The sequence below is a fragment of the Solanum lycopersicum genome, chromosome 6 (genome assembly GCF_036512215.1).
Source record: "Solanum lycopersicum chromosome 6, SLM_r2.1".
Lineage (NCBI taxonomy): Eukaryota > Viridiplantae > Streptophyta > Magnoliopsida > Solanales > Solanaceae > Solanum > Solanum lycopersicum.
This window is the reverse complement of record NC_090805.1, coordinates 40967690-40987037: the sequence shown is the minus strand read 5'-3', so window position 1 is coordinate 40987037 and position 19348 is coordinate 40967690. Positions and strand designations below refer to the sequence as shown.

The window sequence follows — 19348 nt, the reverse complement described above, 5'->3', positions numbered from 1 at the left end:
TGTGGACATAATGAATGTTCATTAAACAAGCTCTCACTAATAAAAATTGTGAATTACATGGGTATTTTCAGGAAATTAGTATGAAAATTTGCAGGAAGTAAGTTTCTTGCGGATTTTCATATTAATTTCTAGAAAAATTTCCATGTAATTCACAGTTTTCTTATAGTGTTTCGAATAATGAATATAGACGGACTTAGTATTTAAAATAACGAATTCACATGAATTGAATGTTTTTTTAATTGTAGAAATGAATTTATAATTTTAAAATGTAACGAGCTTAATGTTACAACTTTTAAGGTTGAATCCATGTAACATACAACTATATGTATTGTGATCCGCCTCTACAAGTAGACAATGAAAAAGTAACTCTATGCTAACATATATACTACATTTGTTATTCATTTTCACTTTGTTCAAACACTAGTATAAGTTTTGTGCTTATTATAAATGGTTTCATATAATTAATTAAGGGCAACTTTCACATATAGCAAACAAAAAATTCATATTTGTATGCTATAGCAAAGTTTGCATAATTGCGATCCATAGCAAACATAAAACTGTATAATTCGCTATACATATACAATTGTATAATTCGCTGACCTAAATTGTATAATTTGCTGGCCTATTTCGCTACAATTGTATAATTTGCTTTGCATACATTTGAATCGAATTAAAATGTATGTATATTTCATAATTATAAGTGTATAGCAAGAAGATATATATTTTTCTCACTTTATACAAAAACAGAAACACAATATATACACTTCTGTTGTATAAAGCTAGAGAAAATTGTATTTCACTGCAATTGTATAATTCGCAATTGTATAATTCGTTGGCCTTTTTCTCTGCAATATTTGAAGTGAAGTGTTTGTAAATTGTATAATTAAGTGTATAACACGATGATATATATTTTTGCATGTGTATACACAATTTTCTCTCGCTTTATACAAAATAGAAACAGAATTATACATTTCTGTGTATAAAGCGAGAGAGGCGAGCGAGAATGGAGAGTGACGAGCGAGATTTTTGGAGAGAGACGCTGGCAAATTTTAGCTAATGTTTGCTATGAAGCGCAATTAAATTAAACCCTAGCTATTCCATTTATTTTAGGTCATTAATTTGCTATTATATACAATTTTCCCATTAATTAACGGTTTATTTGTTTTTTAGTTGTGGTAAAATGAATGGTACTGTCCAAGTTGCCTCTTAGTCCTTACCAATTATTTATGTTTGAAGCAATTATTTATGTTTGAAGCAAGATGTGTGAAATTAGAAAATTGAACTACAAATGGATACTACCTTAATTTACTTTTATTTATTTATAATAATATATAATAGACATTGTATATCTTAATCCAAATTGCACATATGTTATTAAAATATTAAAATATTTATATTAATTGATATATAAATTTAATAAATTTAAGAAATATTTTAATAATGTCTTTCTTACGTGTTAAAGAGGACAAATAAAAATAAAAATTATTTTTTATATACTCCTCTGTCTCATTTATGTCGCATTCAATTTTTTAGGAACTTTCACGTAACTATAATTTGATAATTATAATTCGTAACTACATGTTATAGGAAGGAGTGAGGCGAGCAAGAATGGGAGAGAGGGGAGAGAGGCGAGCAGAGCAAGCAAAGAGTGGGAGAGATGTGAATTGTATATGTATATCGGTTAATTGTATATTATACATATGTATTTGTATATAGGGCAAGCGAGTTTGGGAGAGGGAGGAGAGAGGTGAGCAAGAATGGGAGAGGGAGGGGAAATAGTAGGATAGAGGTGAATTGTATATGTATATTGGTAAGATTACTGTTTATTATACATATGCAATTGTATATATAGCGAGCGAGATCGGAAGAGGAAGGAGAGATGCGAGCGAGAGAGACAAAGAGTGAGAGAGGTGAATTGTACATGTAGATCAGTTAGATAACGATATATTATACATATGTATTTGACGAATTATAAATACAAACGTGACTAATTATAAAACTCGAAGTCAACCCATATAATTAATGTATAATGTTAGTTGCAAGTAGTTATTATAGCAAACTATATCCATAATGAATAATTAAGTAGTATAAATTTGCTTAATTACGTAATTTTTTTTATCTTTTTTAAATGTCACGTTTATTATATATCAAAATAATTTAATTTTAAAATTCTTCTTTTTTATTTAATAAATTATTTAACAATCACACAAATATCTAAAGATTGTTTTAAATTATAAATTTCGAAAATCCTCTTCTTCTTTATGTCACCATATTAAATTAAATAGTATCTCATAAAATGAGACAGATAGAGTAATAAACAATTTAAAATATAAACTTTAAATATAAGAATAAACAATTTAAAAGATAAACGGTAAATATAAGAAAGAAATTGACGAAAGAAAGAAACAAAAATTAAGGGAAATATGAGCATTAAATATATATTAAAGCAATAAATGTGGAGAAGTATGAAAACACGGAGCATTAAATGCCATGGAGGGCAACAACACATGTTTTCTTGGACTAACTTCCCTTTAAATCTGGAGAAAATAAACAATATCCATCTTACTTTTAATAATAATAATAATAATAACAATAATAACATGTATTATTAACATTAACCATCTTTATAAAATATGATATTCTAATTTTCCAAATGATTTTACTTGTATCTCAAGTATATGCAGAAAAGATGGAAAAAGGTGGGAACATGGTAAATTTCCATTTTAGAATACTAAATTAAAATTGTGTTTTGATCATATTTTTTAAATAAATATTAAAATAGGGCTATCTTATAAAATAACTAATTTAGTTCAAATAAATTTTGAATAAAATGAACATGTTATCATAATTTTTTTATAATTAAACAGTGATTTTCAGATAAATTTGAGTTCGGCTTATCTATGGTACATTTCCATTTTAGAATATGGTTCCTTATTGAAAAGAGTTGGTAGGGACATTTTTTTTAATTAATTAGTCAAATGTTCTAAAGTATCATGAATTGATTTAGCATGGCTATGAATAGTTAGGGTGCTAATGATATTCTCCAATAAAACAATTTTCAATTTATCATATTTTGTTAGTTAAAAATTCCTCATATTTTATCGAATAATAAAGAAGTACTTTGAAATAAGGAACATACTTTCCTATTGAAATTAATAAAAACAAATTCCAGAAATATCATTCCACCCCACGACCCCACATTCTATAACATGTCGATATTTATTATTTTTTACTTATATGGAGTATCAAACATTAAAAAAAATGTAAAAAATTTAACTAATATATTTTACTATCAATATTTTGAACAAGGCATTAGCATTAGGCCTCCAATTTTAGGGAGTCTTTTTATCAATAATAAATTAAGTGTTAACTAAAAAAATCAATCATTTATGACAAAATTTAGAAAATTACTTTGATTTTATTCTCATTAATTCTATTTAAGTAGAAGAAATTAAAAATAATTGTTTTATTTTTTCAGGGTCTTTATGCTAATATTCATATTATTTTATTCTTTTTAAATCCTTTTACACTCTCTTCTTTAAATGTTTGATAAGTTGGAGTAATAGTCTACCAAAAAATATAAATCAATAGTCAAAAGTGTTGAGCAAAGTGAATTGTAAATTCTTTTTTTATTTCTTCTTAGATTTCAAGTATTACAACAAGCATAGTAAAAACAAGGGGTATACAAAATTATCAACTTGATTCTATGTTAACAATTCATATAATTATTGTCCGAGTAAGCAAATATTTTTCAACAACTGATAAAATCAAATAAATTATTTATAAAAAAAATATTAAGTATACTTTACATTTAAAAATGCAATTTTTTTTTTAAAAAAATAATACATATAAAATTCATTTAGAATTTAAAACTCTAGCAAAAATTTCGCTTTAGGCCTCCATTAGTATTGAGCCGCCTCATTTTTATGTAAAATATTTTCCTCGATACCACACCCTTTCAAGGACAAAGGCAAGCAAATTCAACTCATTATACCACTGTCAACTTACCAAAATGTATCATTGAAAAAGTAACAATCAATTTTAGATTATTAATTAATGGTCATGTGAAATATATATATACTAATTAAATTATATTTTTTTTTCATTTTAAGAGATGTAAATATATAATTTGATTCGTAAATCAGTAGTTTTGTGCTTGTGGAAATCTTTTAAGTCTGCCACTACTAGCAGATCCAATGAAGATCTAACAATATGATTCATTTGTCTACAAAAATATCTATTGGAGAGTGACACATTATTGTATTGGAGGCAAGTAAAAGAATGATTAAAATAGTTTCTTATGTTTGACATTGGTATAAAATAGTTTATTAAACATATCCTCAAATGATTTTAATCTTTTATGATAAAAAAAATCACCAAATTTAACAAATTCTTTGTTGGTGTATATAATACTAATTATATAGAATTACTGCTTGAAAATAAAGTGATAAAAAAATATAATATATATTTAGATCGAGACTTGAATATCTTATTCTCTTTAAAGAATTGTAAGTGAATTGTAAAGGCACTAACATTCTTGGTATTAAATTTAACGAAAATTATGAATTTCTTTATTATATTATTATTTCTAACTTTTATTAAGATTTTTTGAACCTTAATGGACCTTGTTTTTTTTTTTTTTGGGTTAAATCCTCCCCAACAAAAGATTTATATTTTTTATATAAAAGAAAAGAGAGGTCTTAGAGACAAAAGGGCAAATTTGAGTGGTCAAATGTTGGAATCTATTTGAAATAACGGGGAAAATGAACATAGTGTCATATGATTTGGTAGCAAGTGGACCAATGCTAATAAATGGCCGATTGTTAGTTGAACTAAGTACACATTTGATAATTTCGCGGCACGATTCAAATTTAATTAAATTTAAAATAAAATAAATATTTAGCTAAGAGTTTGAGTTTTTGGAGATGAAATTCTATTTGATAAATTTATTAAAAATAATATTTATACATAGAAGGTCAAGTATGTTAGCTTTGAATTTTTCATAATCAAATACTGGTTTTTAAATAAAATAGAAATTATTTTATTAAAATAAATAAATAATTTATATAGCCAAAAAAATAATTGCTTCTTTCATACTATATTTTCTGCACTGTATTTCTAAACAGGGAATGTTGTCCATCTGCTTATCTGAGCTTGTTTCTTTCATTGTCTCTTTCTCATATTTAATGCTCAATTTAATCAACTTTGCAATAAGTCAACACCGGTTGCCTCCAAATACTCTCCAGCTTCTTTTCAAAATAAGTATTGTTTTAATTTATTTCATGTTCATAAAATAAGTATCGTTTTAATTTATTTCATGTTCACTAAAAAGTAAAAATTTCTTAATATATATAAATCATATTCTTATTTAACTGGCTCTATATTTTATAATGTGACAAGAAGAAGCTGCTCAGATGATAAAAATCCTCTCACTATAGTGTTGCGCTATGGGATAAATTAGGCTGGTAAATAAGGACAAATAACTCAATTTAATTCAAACACTGCAAACAAAATTAATAATATATATATCACTAGGCTATAGATAGTGATAAATGTTACCATTTTTCTGACGCTTAATAGTTTGGTAAATTTTTGTGGGTCATAAATGCTTATGTTTTTCAACCGTGCTTATTTATACTTTTTTGAGAGAAATACATTTAGAAATTTAGAATAACTTCTAAAAAGTTTGATCAAACGCTAAAAATATTTTTAAATTTACTAGTATAAAAGAATTTTCTCACCAAGAATACTTTTTTGAATATAAACTGATTTTAGAAGTTAGGCGAAACAGGTTGTTTAATAAAGTTAAGTGAATTTTTTTAAAAGTAGAATAAATGTTATGAGTGATTATCCATAGAAGTACCATTTAATTAGTTTTATTTTCAACTTGTAAATGAACATGATCGAAATCAATGTTCTCTAAGGTATATTTGAGTGATTATGACGAATTCATACCGCCACAATTAGGAGTATCAAATAAGAGGATTGAGTTAAAGTTGAAGAGTTACAATTAGTGGTGGATTCAGGATTGTTTTAGGAGATTTAAAATTTGAAAAATAAACACACGAAGAAATAAAATATATTCACTATTTAATATATCTATTATAATGTATACATAATAAAATATAATCATAGTCATATGGAATAAGATTGGGCTTCACCTTGGTACATGGGCTAAAAACTTTGTCAAATAGAAGAGTACAATGGGCTAGATCAAGGTGCCCACATTCAACCAACTCTCTTCAAATCACTGAAAAGTTATCGTTGGCTTGTTGCTGACCAATTGTTCAACTCATCATGACTTAGTCAGGTACGTAATTGTATAAATTAACGGAAATAGTTTACTTGTCGTTAAATGTGTATCTTTTAACGATAATTAACATTCTTTGTATATGTCTCTAAAGCCTTTAGCAACATTGAATTTAGATATTTAACTAATGCCGATAAAGACTTAAACACTCTTTATTAATGTGTTTAATTAGTTATTGTCACTAAAAATTATTTTCTATCAAGAATATTAGTTTAGGGTTTAGATGATTTTTAGATTCTACTTTTCACTAAGTATGCTCATTAAAGAAAGAGAAAAAATATATATAAGGGAAAGCAAATACTAAGATAAACTACAAATTTACTTATAAAACTGAATATTAGTGCATACTGATTAACAAGGCCATATGATTATATGTCAAATAAGCAAAACGCACTGAATTTGAATAAGTCAAAATTGATTAAGCTTGATAGAAATGCTTGACCTTCCTAATAATTACTTGGATTGTGATGATTTAGGTTTAGGTAGGTTACATACTTGTATTGTTGTGTGCATGTTTCTTGTTGTTTCAAGATCATTCCAGTTTCATCACATTCAAAACACTGTGGATTTGTGGAGATTCGATTTTGTAGTCTATTACAAATTTTATTTTAGGTTTATGTCATTTTTATACTTAAGAGTTCTGTAAAGCTCATTTTTAAATTCAATTTGTAAGTAATTATCAGATATCATTAACATATAACCACTCCATCACATAAAAAATTATTTTATGAACATATATAGCCACTAGGAAATGTATTGCGTACTGCTCTTTCCTTTCGGTATTGTTTGTGATGTTGCGCTTTTCAAAAGTCAATTTGACTAATTTTCAAAGTTAAATTAAATTACATTACTTTGATATTTTAAACCAAAAAAATAGATATTCTAAAATTATATAAATAATACCGGACAGAGAGAGTAAATTAAAGTCTTGCCAAAGTCATTTTCTGAAAATAGGTTGTCTATACAAGTGGTGTACAAAAATAAACGAAACTTTAATTAAAAGGGTCCGCATGACTGGGAAGTAGATGCATCTTACTTTTTCTACATCATTTATAGTCCCAACAAACTCTCCTTTCCAAAAACGATACATTATTTAATTTGTCATATCGACAATGGTAAAGAACTTCCTAGTAGTAGTGGGTATAACACAATCAGAACAGGTTTAGTAATACTAATTTATATTTTATATATATATATTTTTAAAGAATTACTAAATAAGGATAAAAGTAAATTTCGAATTCAACAAATCAAATGTGATGTGATAGAATTTCAAACTCATCGCGTAAAGTACAAATCTTAAATCCTTCTCTAAAGAGAATGTTTCTATTTCTCTCTATATTGGTCAAAGATGTTATTGAAAAGGTCAAAAGAAGGAGTACTTGGAGATAGAATTATGGTAGGTGAAATAAAATTTGAAGGACTAGGCAAATAATTACTACTATGTTCAAAATAATTCCTATTATGATGTAATTCAGGACTTAAATCATGGAAAAATCCAGCTGATGGAGGTGAGAAGAAATTTGATGATATAGGTTGAAGAGAAGATGGATTTGGTGACAAAATACCTTGAGGAAAAACTCCACTACAGCTTCTTTCAATTTCTCTACTTATCTCAATCTCTTCATGATTAACCATTTCCATGTCACAACTAGTAATTTGTGATCTCTTAATATTCCCTCTTGTAGTTCTTGTATTCTCTATTGAAGCAAACCTAGCAGCCGGAGATATCGCGCTAATATTTTCTTGAAAAGGAAATGAGGAAATTGATGATGATGACGTGGAATTTGGTCCGGTGAGTCGTTGGACTAAAGACATGAACTCACTAGGGTTTGCATGGATTACCTTTGGGGACACGGTGTATATTATAATGGGTGGTCGTGGTGGTGGTGGTGGTTGATGATGAGGTGGCAATTGGTGGTGCTGATGTGGCCCCACCGGTGGTTTTTTAATCTTGTGTGAATCTTTACGTAATTTGAGTGGCGTTGGCCGGGGACCTTGGAGTTCTCTTTTCGGCGACTTCCCGGCGGAGTTTTCCGATGAGTCCATCGTGAAAAATGAATAAAAAGTTGAATATTTGAAATGATGAAAGAAGAAGATTTTGAAAACTAGAAGTAATGGAGGAGACTATGAAAGGGAGGAAAAATGCCTTATTTTGTCAAGGCAATTTATAAGGGAGGTGGCAATATATTTTAATACTTAGCTACTATTTAAAGAGAGCAAGTCAAGGGAGTGTGAAAGTTGATGAAAATACAAGACAAAAGAAATACATATTTTAAACTAACATAAGTGGATGAAAATACAAGACAAAAGTAATACACATTTTAAACTTACATATATTTTACTTGTTTTCGTTCGAATTGTTTAGTTGGGAACAAGTTATCACATAATTAATTATTCTGAAATAAATTATTGTATGGGATAATTTATCCATCACTATGACATAGATGGTGGATGAATAATTCAATGGCTACCTAATATCTCTAATTAAACATAAGATAAAATAATCCTGTATTTTATTCTTAATTATACGTCTTACCTCAAATCAAACGAGTATTTCGGAGTTTAAGTCAATATAAGAAGTCTTATATTATCCGATCATCTAAATAATACTAAGCCAATTTAAAATATGAGTTCTGTAAATTTTAAAATAAAACATTTTATCTTCTATAATAATTAAAATTCATATCCTCATATAAGAAAATATTATTATTAACAATGCATATTATTTAATAATTTGTATTCGTTTGTATGTAGGATTTTAACAATACATAGGATATCATCATGTGCCAATTTCGTATTGTTAGAAAGGTTTGAACTTGTCCAAATGAAAACTCAAAAAGCTGCTACTGGGAAATAGTCAACTTTTGGTGATGCCAGTAGGCATATCTAAACCTTGAATAAATAAGAAATAAATAATTACTTGAAGACTATATATTATAATTAATTCAGGAGCCAATGACTGCATTTCTGAATGCGATTAATGTCTTTTTTTAAAAAAAAAAAATTGAAGGGTAAATTACGGAGGGATAACAAAGAGGGGAGTAAAACTCCCACTAAAAAAGTGCAATTAAGATAATTAATCAATTGAATTATTAAAATTTTGGAACGAGATAAATGTTGATGCATCCATTTTCACTTTCAAACAAGTGGTATTCCCTTTAAAGGCTTTAATTTTCTACCTAATCACGTGATCCACACAGACTGATCGTAGTAATTCATACTAGTGCACGAAGGATCTGTAAAAAAAATCGATATGAAAAAATTATTTGTACTATATAAAAGAATTATATTAAACAATATTTAGTTACTAGGAGTACTTACTACTATTAATATTGATTAGGGGGTGTTTTAAAAAATTATGTACATTTCGAAATTTATGATAGTAGAATATAGAGATATGTGATTCATTTATACGGTGTCATAGGATATATCAATATCTTATTTATGAACTGAATTGTGCGTTTGGAAAGATTGAGAAAATTTTAATTGATGTTTTCATGTTAATGAAAAGAGAAAAAAAGCAACTTAAGAAAAACAAAAATTCATCATCTATTAATCTGATTTCAAATAATGATTTCATATTGCATATCTAAGAATTCTCTTCGGAAAGATTGAGAAAATTTTAATTGATGTTTTCATGTTAATGAAAAGAGAAAAAAAGCAACTTAAGAAAAACAAAAATTCATCATCTATTAATCTGATTTCAAATAATGATTTCATATGGCATATCTAAGAATTCTCTTACACTATTTTTATTTATTTTAAAAGGTATGTTGATCCTTTTGGCAAAAATAACTTAAGATTATTTAAAGGGAACTTTAAATTTCTAAATTGAGATTAATTTCACGTATTGTTTGTTTTTCTTTTGATATATATAAAATTACAGTAGTTGAAAGATAGCATAATACTTTTGGCTCAATGGTGTAGGCTTAGCTTTGAAACATATTGCTAGAAAATAAAAGTCGACACAATCTAAAGTTGTGTGCTTCTAGAACAATATGTATTTATGTTGCTCTCAAGTCAAAGTATTAACTACTACATAAATGGTTGATTGATTATTCAAACGTTTACTCAGTCTAAAACTGTCACATTTTATTATACACACCCAAATAAAGGTGCAAAATTTCTTGTTTAATTAAAGAATTTCAAAAGCATATGATCTCATGACCTCCAACTCCAAACGTAGCCAAATATTTTCTTAGTCATGGATATTGACGAAGTTTTAATCTGGCACTACTCATAAATAAACAAGGCATAATATAAAGGGCATATTAATTTTTTTAAAAATTCAAAACGGTAAAATCGCTCACGATGTAGCGACTTGTACCTTTTGAAAAAGCGAAATCGCTGCAATAGCAGCGATTTCTTAAATTTGCCTTTTCTTTTTTTTTAAAAAAAAATTAAACAAATCGCTCCACACGGAGCAATTTTCAAAATAATAAAGAAAAAATTCTACAGGTCGCTGCAGAAGCAGCGACTTCCATCAAATTTTTTTTTTTGCTTTATTTAAAAGAAAAATTGATTCATTTTTAAAAAAAAAATCATTGGCAACGATTTTTAATTAGTTTTTTTTAAAAAAAATCAAATCTCTGTAAAGGCAGCGATTTACACTAAATTTATATTTTTTTTAAAAAAAAATCAATTAAATACTGCAAAAAAATTAACCGATTAAATTAAGTTTTCAAAAAAAATTAAAATTTAAGTGTAAAGCGAAAAATGTGTTAATTAAGAATTCATAACATAAAATGAATTCTTAATTAACACATTTTTTGCTTTACACTTAATTTTTTTTTTTTGAAAACTTAATTTAATCGGCTAATTTTTTTTTGTAGCGATTTAATTGATTTTTTTTAAAAAATATAAATTTAGTGTAAATCGATGCCTTTACAGCGATTTGATTTTTTTTATAAAAAAACTAATTAAAAATCGCTGCCAATGATTTTTTTTTAAAAAAAATTGAATCAATTTTTTTTTTAAATAAAGCAAAAAAATAAAAAAAATTTGATGGAAGTCGCTGCAGAAGCAGCGACTTATAGAAAAAAATAATATATTTTTTTTATTTTGAAAATCGCTCCGTGTGGAGCGATTTGTTTAATTTTTTTTTTTTAAAAAAAGAAAAGGCAATTTTAAGAAATCGCTGCTATGGCAGCGATTTCGTTTTTTCAGAAGTTACAAGTCGCTAGCGTCTTTACCGTTTTAGTTTTAAAAGAAATTGATATGCCCTTTTGGAATTTTTGACAATTTTTTTTACCCTTTTAACTCCGCACTCATAATATAAGCTTGCATTTATGTTTTTAAATTTTGAGTGTGCAGTAAACACTTAAACTTGTATAAAACAAATAGACACACGCGTATTATCTTACATGACAATTAGATCAATCACGTTTATTAGAAGTCGAAAATAGAGTGATCTACCAACAAAGACATTGTATATGATGTCCTACATATACCAGGCCACATAGAACTCAAGTGAAAAAATAAAATAAAATTCACATCTGAGCTCCATAATGTAATTCAGAAATACAAATTAAATACAATATATATATATATATATATATATATATATATATATATATATATATATATATATATATATATATATATATATGTATATATATATATAAAAGATCCTAAATCGAGAACATGAAGAAAAGTATATTGGGGTCAATATATACTAACGTACGTAACATTAATTTCTTGTGGACCTTTAGTTTTAGATGCCGTATGGAGACCTGTTTGTTAATTATGAAACTTTATTCTAAGAAGATTCTAATATATTCTTTGCCAGTTTCTTCGTAAGCGATTCTTTTCTTTTCTTTGCAAAATTCAAATAAATTTTGATTCATCCAACAGAAAGCACGTCTTTGGCAAATACTAGGTTTTGTCCTCTTTTGACTTTGCATCTACTCACCACATACTTGTATTCTTAATTTCATGCTGAATTGAAAAAAAATATTTCTAGGAGGTTCGTTTGATCTTGAATAGTAGCAAATGCGCAAGTTGGATTGAAAATAAGTTAAATAAAAATAAATAAATATTTTAGCTAATTATATTTAATACAGATAAAAAACGAGTTAATCAACTCATAATATGAATATTCTTTTTCTTTTTTATGATTTCAGAAATTGTCTGGTTAGAACACAAATTAAATTGTAACGACTCTTTTGGTCGTTTTGAGTATTAGAGATTTTTTTTTCATAACTATTCTTCCGATAGACTTTAAATGGGTGTTTTGGACTATTCATAATTATAACTATGAAATTAATGGGATAGTTTTACTAATTTATTTAGTTAGTGGTTAAGAAAATAATATTATAATTAATAGTAGGTCACTTTTATCACTATTATAATTAGATAAGTATAATAATTAGGGTAACAAATAATTCGTAAAGAAAAGAAAAGAGCGGAAACGGAGAAAAGCAAGTGGAACGAAGAAAAATCACGGGAGCATCAACAGAACATGGTGCATATATTTTTTTTTGGGTACCTTTTCTGTATATGAGTAACTACTGATTTTTTTTAAGGATAATGCATGTGCGCCAGTGGTGTCGTGACCAGTTGCTTCAATTGCTAAGGTTATATTATTAATTAAGGGATGATATGCAAATGGTTTCTACTAACAATTAGGAGAAAAATTTATGCATGTGTGCCACTGGTCTCGTGACCAGTGGCTTTAATTGTGAATGTTAGTGGGAAATTAGGAATTGTCTTCGACGGTTACTATTCTATTCTGCCACCGATTTCGTAACCAGTGGCCTAATGTTAATATTATAAATGGTTACTATTCTGCCACCGGTTTCGTAACCAGTGGCCTAATGTTAATATTATAAAATTTTGTTATGATATAAGAAATTAAAGGTTGATATATTGAGATAGGTAATTAAATATTTGGTGTATTATGTTATATGATTATTATTAAAATTATGTTAAGTGGAGGAATTAAGACTTATTCTTAGGTTTGAATTTTAGGATATATATATAAAGTTAGGTGAATTTTGGGTCTAAGCTAGACATAGAGTAATATGATGTCTGTAGACTCGTTAACTTACAAATATGTATATATATTTGATAGATTGAAAAGGTTCATAGGCATTGAGGAAAGCAAAGGCATTGGAGAGGTAGCTTGCTTGATTTCGGTTTTTCGGTGGAGGTAGGTTATGGTTTATTTCTATGTGATAGATAAACTTTAAATAGCGATTGATATGTATTGAGTGATATTGTAAAGTCTCCTATGTACTTGATTGTGTGGTTGTATGTTTTGATTGTGTGGTTTGTGGTTGGCCTAAAATTATGAGACCGTTGAACTTCTAATCTTGAAACCTCTCTATTAAAATGACACCTTGAATAAAGAAGGTTTGATGAAATAAACACGTTCCGACACGGTATTATGAGATCGGAGTGTCACGTTTCGACACGATATATGGGATCGGAGTGTCACGTTCCGACACAATAACATTAAAGGAAAGGAATCTTGAATTAACTTAATACACTCAATCTCAAAGAACTTATTTTCTCTGTAAATAAACTTCCACAACGGAAGAGACTGTAACTATTATATTTGAAGGGTCCTAGCTACGCCATGCGTTCAATACAAAATCTGGAAAGCTGCAGGGATGACAAAAAGAGGGCAAATGAGTATGGTGTGGAGGCATGAGTCCTCATAGGTGTGCTTGATGTTGTGATTGATAGTGTACCTATTATGGTGTTGTTGTCAATGGTTCATGTGTTTGTTGTTTGCCACCTGTTAAGTATTGTAGTTGATTTTATATTATTATTCAATATATATTGATTTCTATTTTGAGTTGACCGATGATACCTACTCAGTACGTGTTCATTGTACTGAACCCTTACTTGTATTTTCTTCTCTGTTCTTTTGTAGAGTGCAGCAAGTGTACCATCGACTTCGACTCGCCCTCAGCTCTAGCCAGTCTTCAGCACATCATAGTTCAAGGTGAGCTGTTAATTCTAGCTCGTGCTGGATTCTCTCATTCACGTGTTGATGTCTTTGGATTTCGAACATGGACCATCTTTTTGCTTATTTTGGTTTCTTAAACACTCTTAGACTTGGTAATTTGAAAATAGATGTCCTTGACGTGATGACTATCAGATTTTGGGATGATAAATATTAAACTTTAGAAACTTATTTAAATTGGTTGCTTAGTATCTTTTGGAGCTTCCGCATCATTTATATTATTTATAGTTGAACTATTGATATATGTTGGGTTTAGTGTTGGTTCGCTCACCTAGGAGGGTAAGTGTGGGTGCCACTCACGACTCGTTTTGGATCGTGACAAAGCTACATAAGTTTAGATTCATAAAAGTGAGTGGGATATAATAATGGGGAATGGGATATAATAATGGGGAAATTTCCACATATGGCCACTAAAAAATAATCTGACTACTCTCCATAGCTATAGTTTGATAATTACAATTCGTAGTTATATGTTATAAGGAGGAGAGAGGTGAGCGAGACTGGGAGAGAGGAGAGAGCAAAAAGTGAGAGAGAGGTGGATTGTATATGTATATTGGTTAATTGTTTATTATACATATGTATTTGTATATATGAGAAGCAAGATTGAGAGAGGGAGGAAAGAGGCGAGCTAAATTGGGAGAGAGAGGACAGAGGCGAGCGAGAGAGGGTAGAGAGTGGGAGAGAGGTGAATTATATATGTATATTGATTAGATTATTGTATATTATACATATGTATTTGTATATTCTGGTGAATTATACATATACAAATGTGACTAATTATACAAACTCGAAATCCGCCAACATAATTAATGTAAAATGTTGTTGTGAGTGGTAACTATAGCAAACTATAGCTACGATAAGTAATTAAGTAGTATAAGTTTGCTTAACAGTGTAATTTTCCTTATAATAAATATCAGGGCAGTGCTAAATGACCAAAAAATTTGGTAAGCATTTGGCCTGAATATAAAAAAAACTATAGTATTTTTTATTTATTTTAAAATTAACTGATTTTTTTTTCATTTTAAGTTAAAAGGGTAAAAATATGTTAAAAAATAAAATAACATAGAAGAGAAAATGTCTGACTGAATTTTTTGGCTAAAAAAAACCTTTCCTAAATTGTAATAGCTATTCCAAAATAAATACTCATACTATAAGGGTTTGAAGTAATCATTGTGAACTCAACGTGAAGTAGAAAGCAAATTTATAGCTATAGTAAATCTTAGCATTAATCATTTGGGACAATGTATCAATAATTTAATTTTGTCAAACCTCTTTTGACTTAATTGTGTGAAACCCTTTTAGCTTGTATTCAAGTAATAAGTTACTTTTCTTTATTATTATTATAATAATTTAGAGAAAAAGATTAGTGTTGATTGATATTAGAGAGAACGTCAAAAGATAGGGCTGAGTCGAGAGCCGCACGACTTGACCCAAGCAAGATTTATTAAAAGTAATTTTTTAATTGGACTATCATTATTCATTGCTTAAGCGGGGAGGTCGTTTTAAGACTAGCTTTTTTCGTTGAAAATCTTAAATGGAGAAGTATAAGATAATAACGTAAAGTTTAATTTTTAAAATATTTTAATATTTTTTATTCTCAACAGAGCCTTGATTTAACCTGCCACAAAAATTAAATTGTCACCTCAATATAAAATAACGATATATATACTTTGACATTGAAAGCTATCTTATAGCACATGCATAGGTTCTAACGCTATGCTTAGATCTGTTTGGGGCAGGTGAACATATGACTCGAGATTGATTGTTGGCTTATAAAGTATCGTTATACCTACTTTCGATCATAAAGCTATCTTTTTCGAATGTAGTTCTCGCTCCTTTCGTTAGATCCGATTATACCCCATACATTAAGGCTTAACCTCAATGTTGTATTGGTTATTTAAAGTCGTGTTTGTTCTAAATAAAGTCACAATAAAATATGACAAACATAAAAAGATGTGAAATCGACACATATATTGACATGATTTGAGTATAATATTAAGGTCAGAAAATGTAATCGAAATAGATTAACATTCAATAACCTAATTAACATTTAAAACTTTTCGAAATATAAAAAAAAACATCAATATTCTCAACTCATAAAATATTCAAAATAGTCATTTGAAGAAGAAAAAAGAAATTGACAAATATCCTATTTTTCAGCATATCTTTTAATCAAAATTGATTCTACTTTTATATCTAAAATTAGTTTTTTCTATTTCATTGAGCGGGTATGATTGAAAACACATGAACGATGCTATACATAATATTTGAGTAATATTATAGGTCATCTGTACTATTTTGGAGTAGAGATTAAAATATGGAAAATATCATGGCTTGTATATATGACGATGTATATAATGTATATTAATGTATATAACATATAGAATTTCAAAGATATACATAATATATATAGATATATTATTATTACTATATAGAAGCATGAAGAGGAGGAGGACCAATGATATTTTTGTCAATCAAAAATAATTTCAAGCTTCGTTTAATAGTACCTTGTGCAATAAAATATTCAAATTTTTACAAAAATCAACAAAAATTTATGTAATTCCCAATGAATCAACCACTAAGTCAATAATTGTGGATTCTAATGGGCACACATGTATAAATACATTTGGAGGAGAAAAAGAAATCATTGCAAAATCACATGAATCCCATTTATTGATTTATTATATTTCAAAAGCCTGTACATTCAAGCTGATACATTTTTTTTTAAAATCTTTCTTAATTTTTGAATGTATAATTTTCAATGAGATTTTTTCATACCAAAATTCAAATTTAAGGGCTTTTAATCATTTCCTTTTTATGTGTGGTTTGGTCATAAAAAATATTGTTTATTTTATTTAAAAATATATAGTTGAAGTCATTAAAGTTTGTGCAAAAAATATTTAGAATATAAATATAACTTTTCTAAAGACATAATACATAAATATGTCATTTAATTTGATTTCATCTAACATCTATGTCCTTTAATTTTAGATGTTTACAAATAGAGACATAATCTTGTATAAAATTGAACAAGTTGACACCTGTGTTTTACTTAACGTCCTACATGACAATATAATTCACGTCATCAGCGACATTTCATGTCGCTCCTAAGTCTGTTATTCCCCACAGGACATGTGTATCTACTTCTTCAACTTTATAAAATTTTAAGTACTTACTTGTGCACGCTCTAAGTTGAATGTCATAGATGTCAAACGAAGTCAAGTTAAACGATATATTTATATATTATGTTTTTCTAAATATGGTTTATGTTCCTCACTTTCTACAAGACTAATTTACATGAGACATAATCAAAGAGCACTAAATAAAATAATATCTCAAAATAGATAGTTGTATGATGTCATAGATCTTATATAAATAACACTTCTTTTTAAGTTGAACTTAAGTTAATCTATTGATTTTGCAAATAATATTTGACTATTTGAATGTATTTTTTTGAGAAAATTGGGGTCAGTTTTATAAGAATAAATAATTTGTGATAAAATTTTAAAATTGATGATATAGTTAGGGGCCATTTGGTTATTGGTTAGAGTTATGCATATATTAGTTATGCATGATTTATTTAGGGATAATGCCCAAGCACCCCCTCAACCTATGCCCGACATCTCAGAGACACACTTAAACTATACTAAGGTCCTATTACCCCCCTGAACTTATTTTATTAATAATTTTTTACCCCTTTTAGCTTACGTGGCACTATCTTGTGGGCCCAACGATGGTTGACTTTTTTTTCGAACTAGTGCCACGTAGACTAATAATATATGTATTGTTGAGGGGGTACTTGGGTATTTTCCCATTTATTTATGCAGGATTTAGTTATGTGGTAATAGTTACCTAGAGATTACAACAATACATATATTATTAGTTTCTTAATATAAAGCAAATAGTATAATTTCACCCAAAAAATATATGCTCTATACTTAAATGGAATATTTTATTTCTCTAAAATCACAACTCTTTCTCTATTTTGACATTATTACTCAAAAATCTTTCTCTTAAAAGAGATGGTACTCAAACTGCTCAAAACTCTTTTGGAAATCTTTGTTTCCTCTCATCTTAAATGTAAGAATATTTACTCTTGAGAATACTTGGTTCTAATATATCATTATAAGAAAATGAACTCAGTTCTACTCTTCCTCAACTCAACTCAACGACTCGATGATGCCTTTCATCTAAAGATTGTTCGACTCATAGGGTTCGTGCACTGCTAAACTCAAGGACTTCATGGGTAACATGTTGCAACCCCATGATTAAGAATATAATCCCTAAATGTTTAGGAACTCAATACTCAAGACTTAAAACTTGACGATACTGTCGCTTTCAAATATACTCAACTTACGAAGTTCATGTGAAATTTATGGACATGAACGACTCGACTCGAGTGTCTAAATAACAATATGGAATTCATGTATACAATTTTTTTCATTCTCATACTTACTTCCTCAAAACATAGCTTCAATCAATAATCACAATTAAACTCAAAGACTTTCTTGAATTTTACTGTTAGCTCTTTCTCGAATTAGAATTATGAATTCGAGAGTAATGATTCATGATATGAAGGATTTCGATGATAGTATAGATCCATGAATACATCTTCATCATTCTCATACTCACTTACTCGAGTTTTGAAACAAGTTATTAGAAATTATAGATAACTCCTCAAAAGACTCAATAGACTTTCTCAAAAGATTCGAAAGAACTCTCAAAACTTAACTCTTAACTCTATCTTGAATTTGAATTATGAATTCTAGATTATTATTTTTGGTATGAAAAATATCGTAATGATTAAATGAGTTTTCGATAGTTAATCGTGATAAATGATCAAGAAAACATTATTTGAAAGCAAATCCGCGATACGAAGATGCATTTTAATATTTGATCACGAAATAATATATTTAAGATTGTAATATTGACTCCATTAACAGGCTCTTTCATATCTAATATGGAAATATGCATCGATATATATGGAGATATACGTGAATATACATTGGGATGAACTAATGGAAAGAGTACAATCTCAGGTGTTAAATTTATAAATCAATTCAAAA

At 28.0% G+C, this 19348-nt stretch overlaps 1 protein-coding gene across 1 annotated transcript; it reads right to left on the bottom strand.

Annotated features, from left to right (window-relative positions):
* Positions 1–7548: 7548 nt before the first annotated feature.
* On the bottom strand, positions 7549–8485 carry LOC101249467 (protein MKS1-like). The gene has a single exon (XM_004242242.5). The coding sequence runs from the start codon at positions 8354–8356 to the stop codon at positions 7634–7636; it is 723 nt and encodes a 240-aa protein (XP_004242290.1). The 5' UTR covers positions 8357–8485; the 3' UTR covers positions 7549–7633.
* Positions 8486–19348: the final 10863 nt, after the last annotated feature.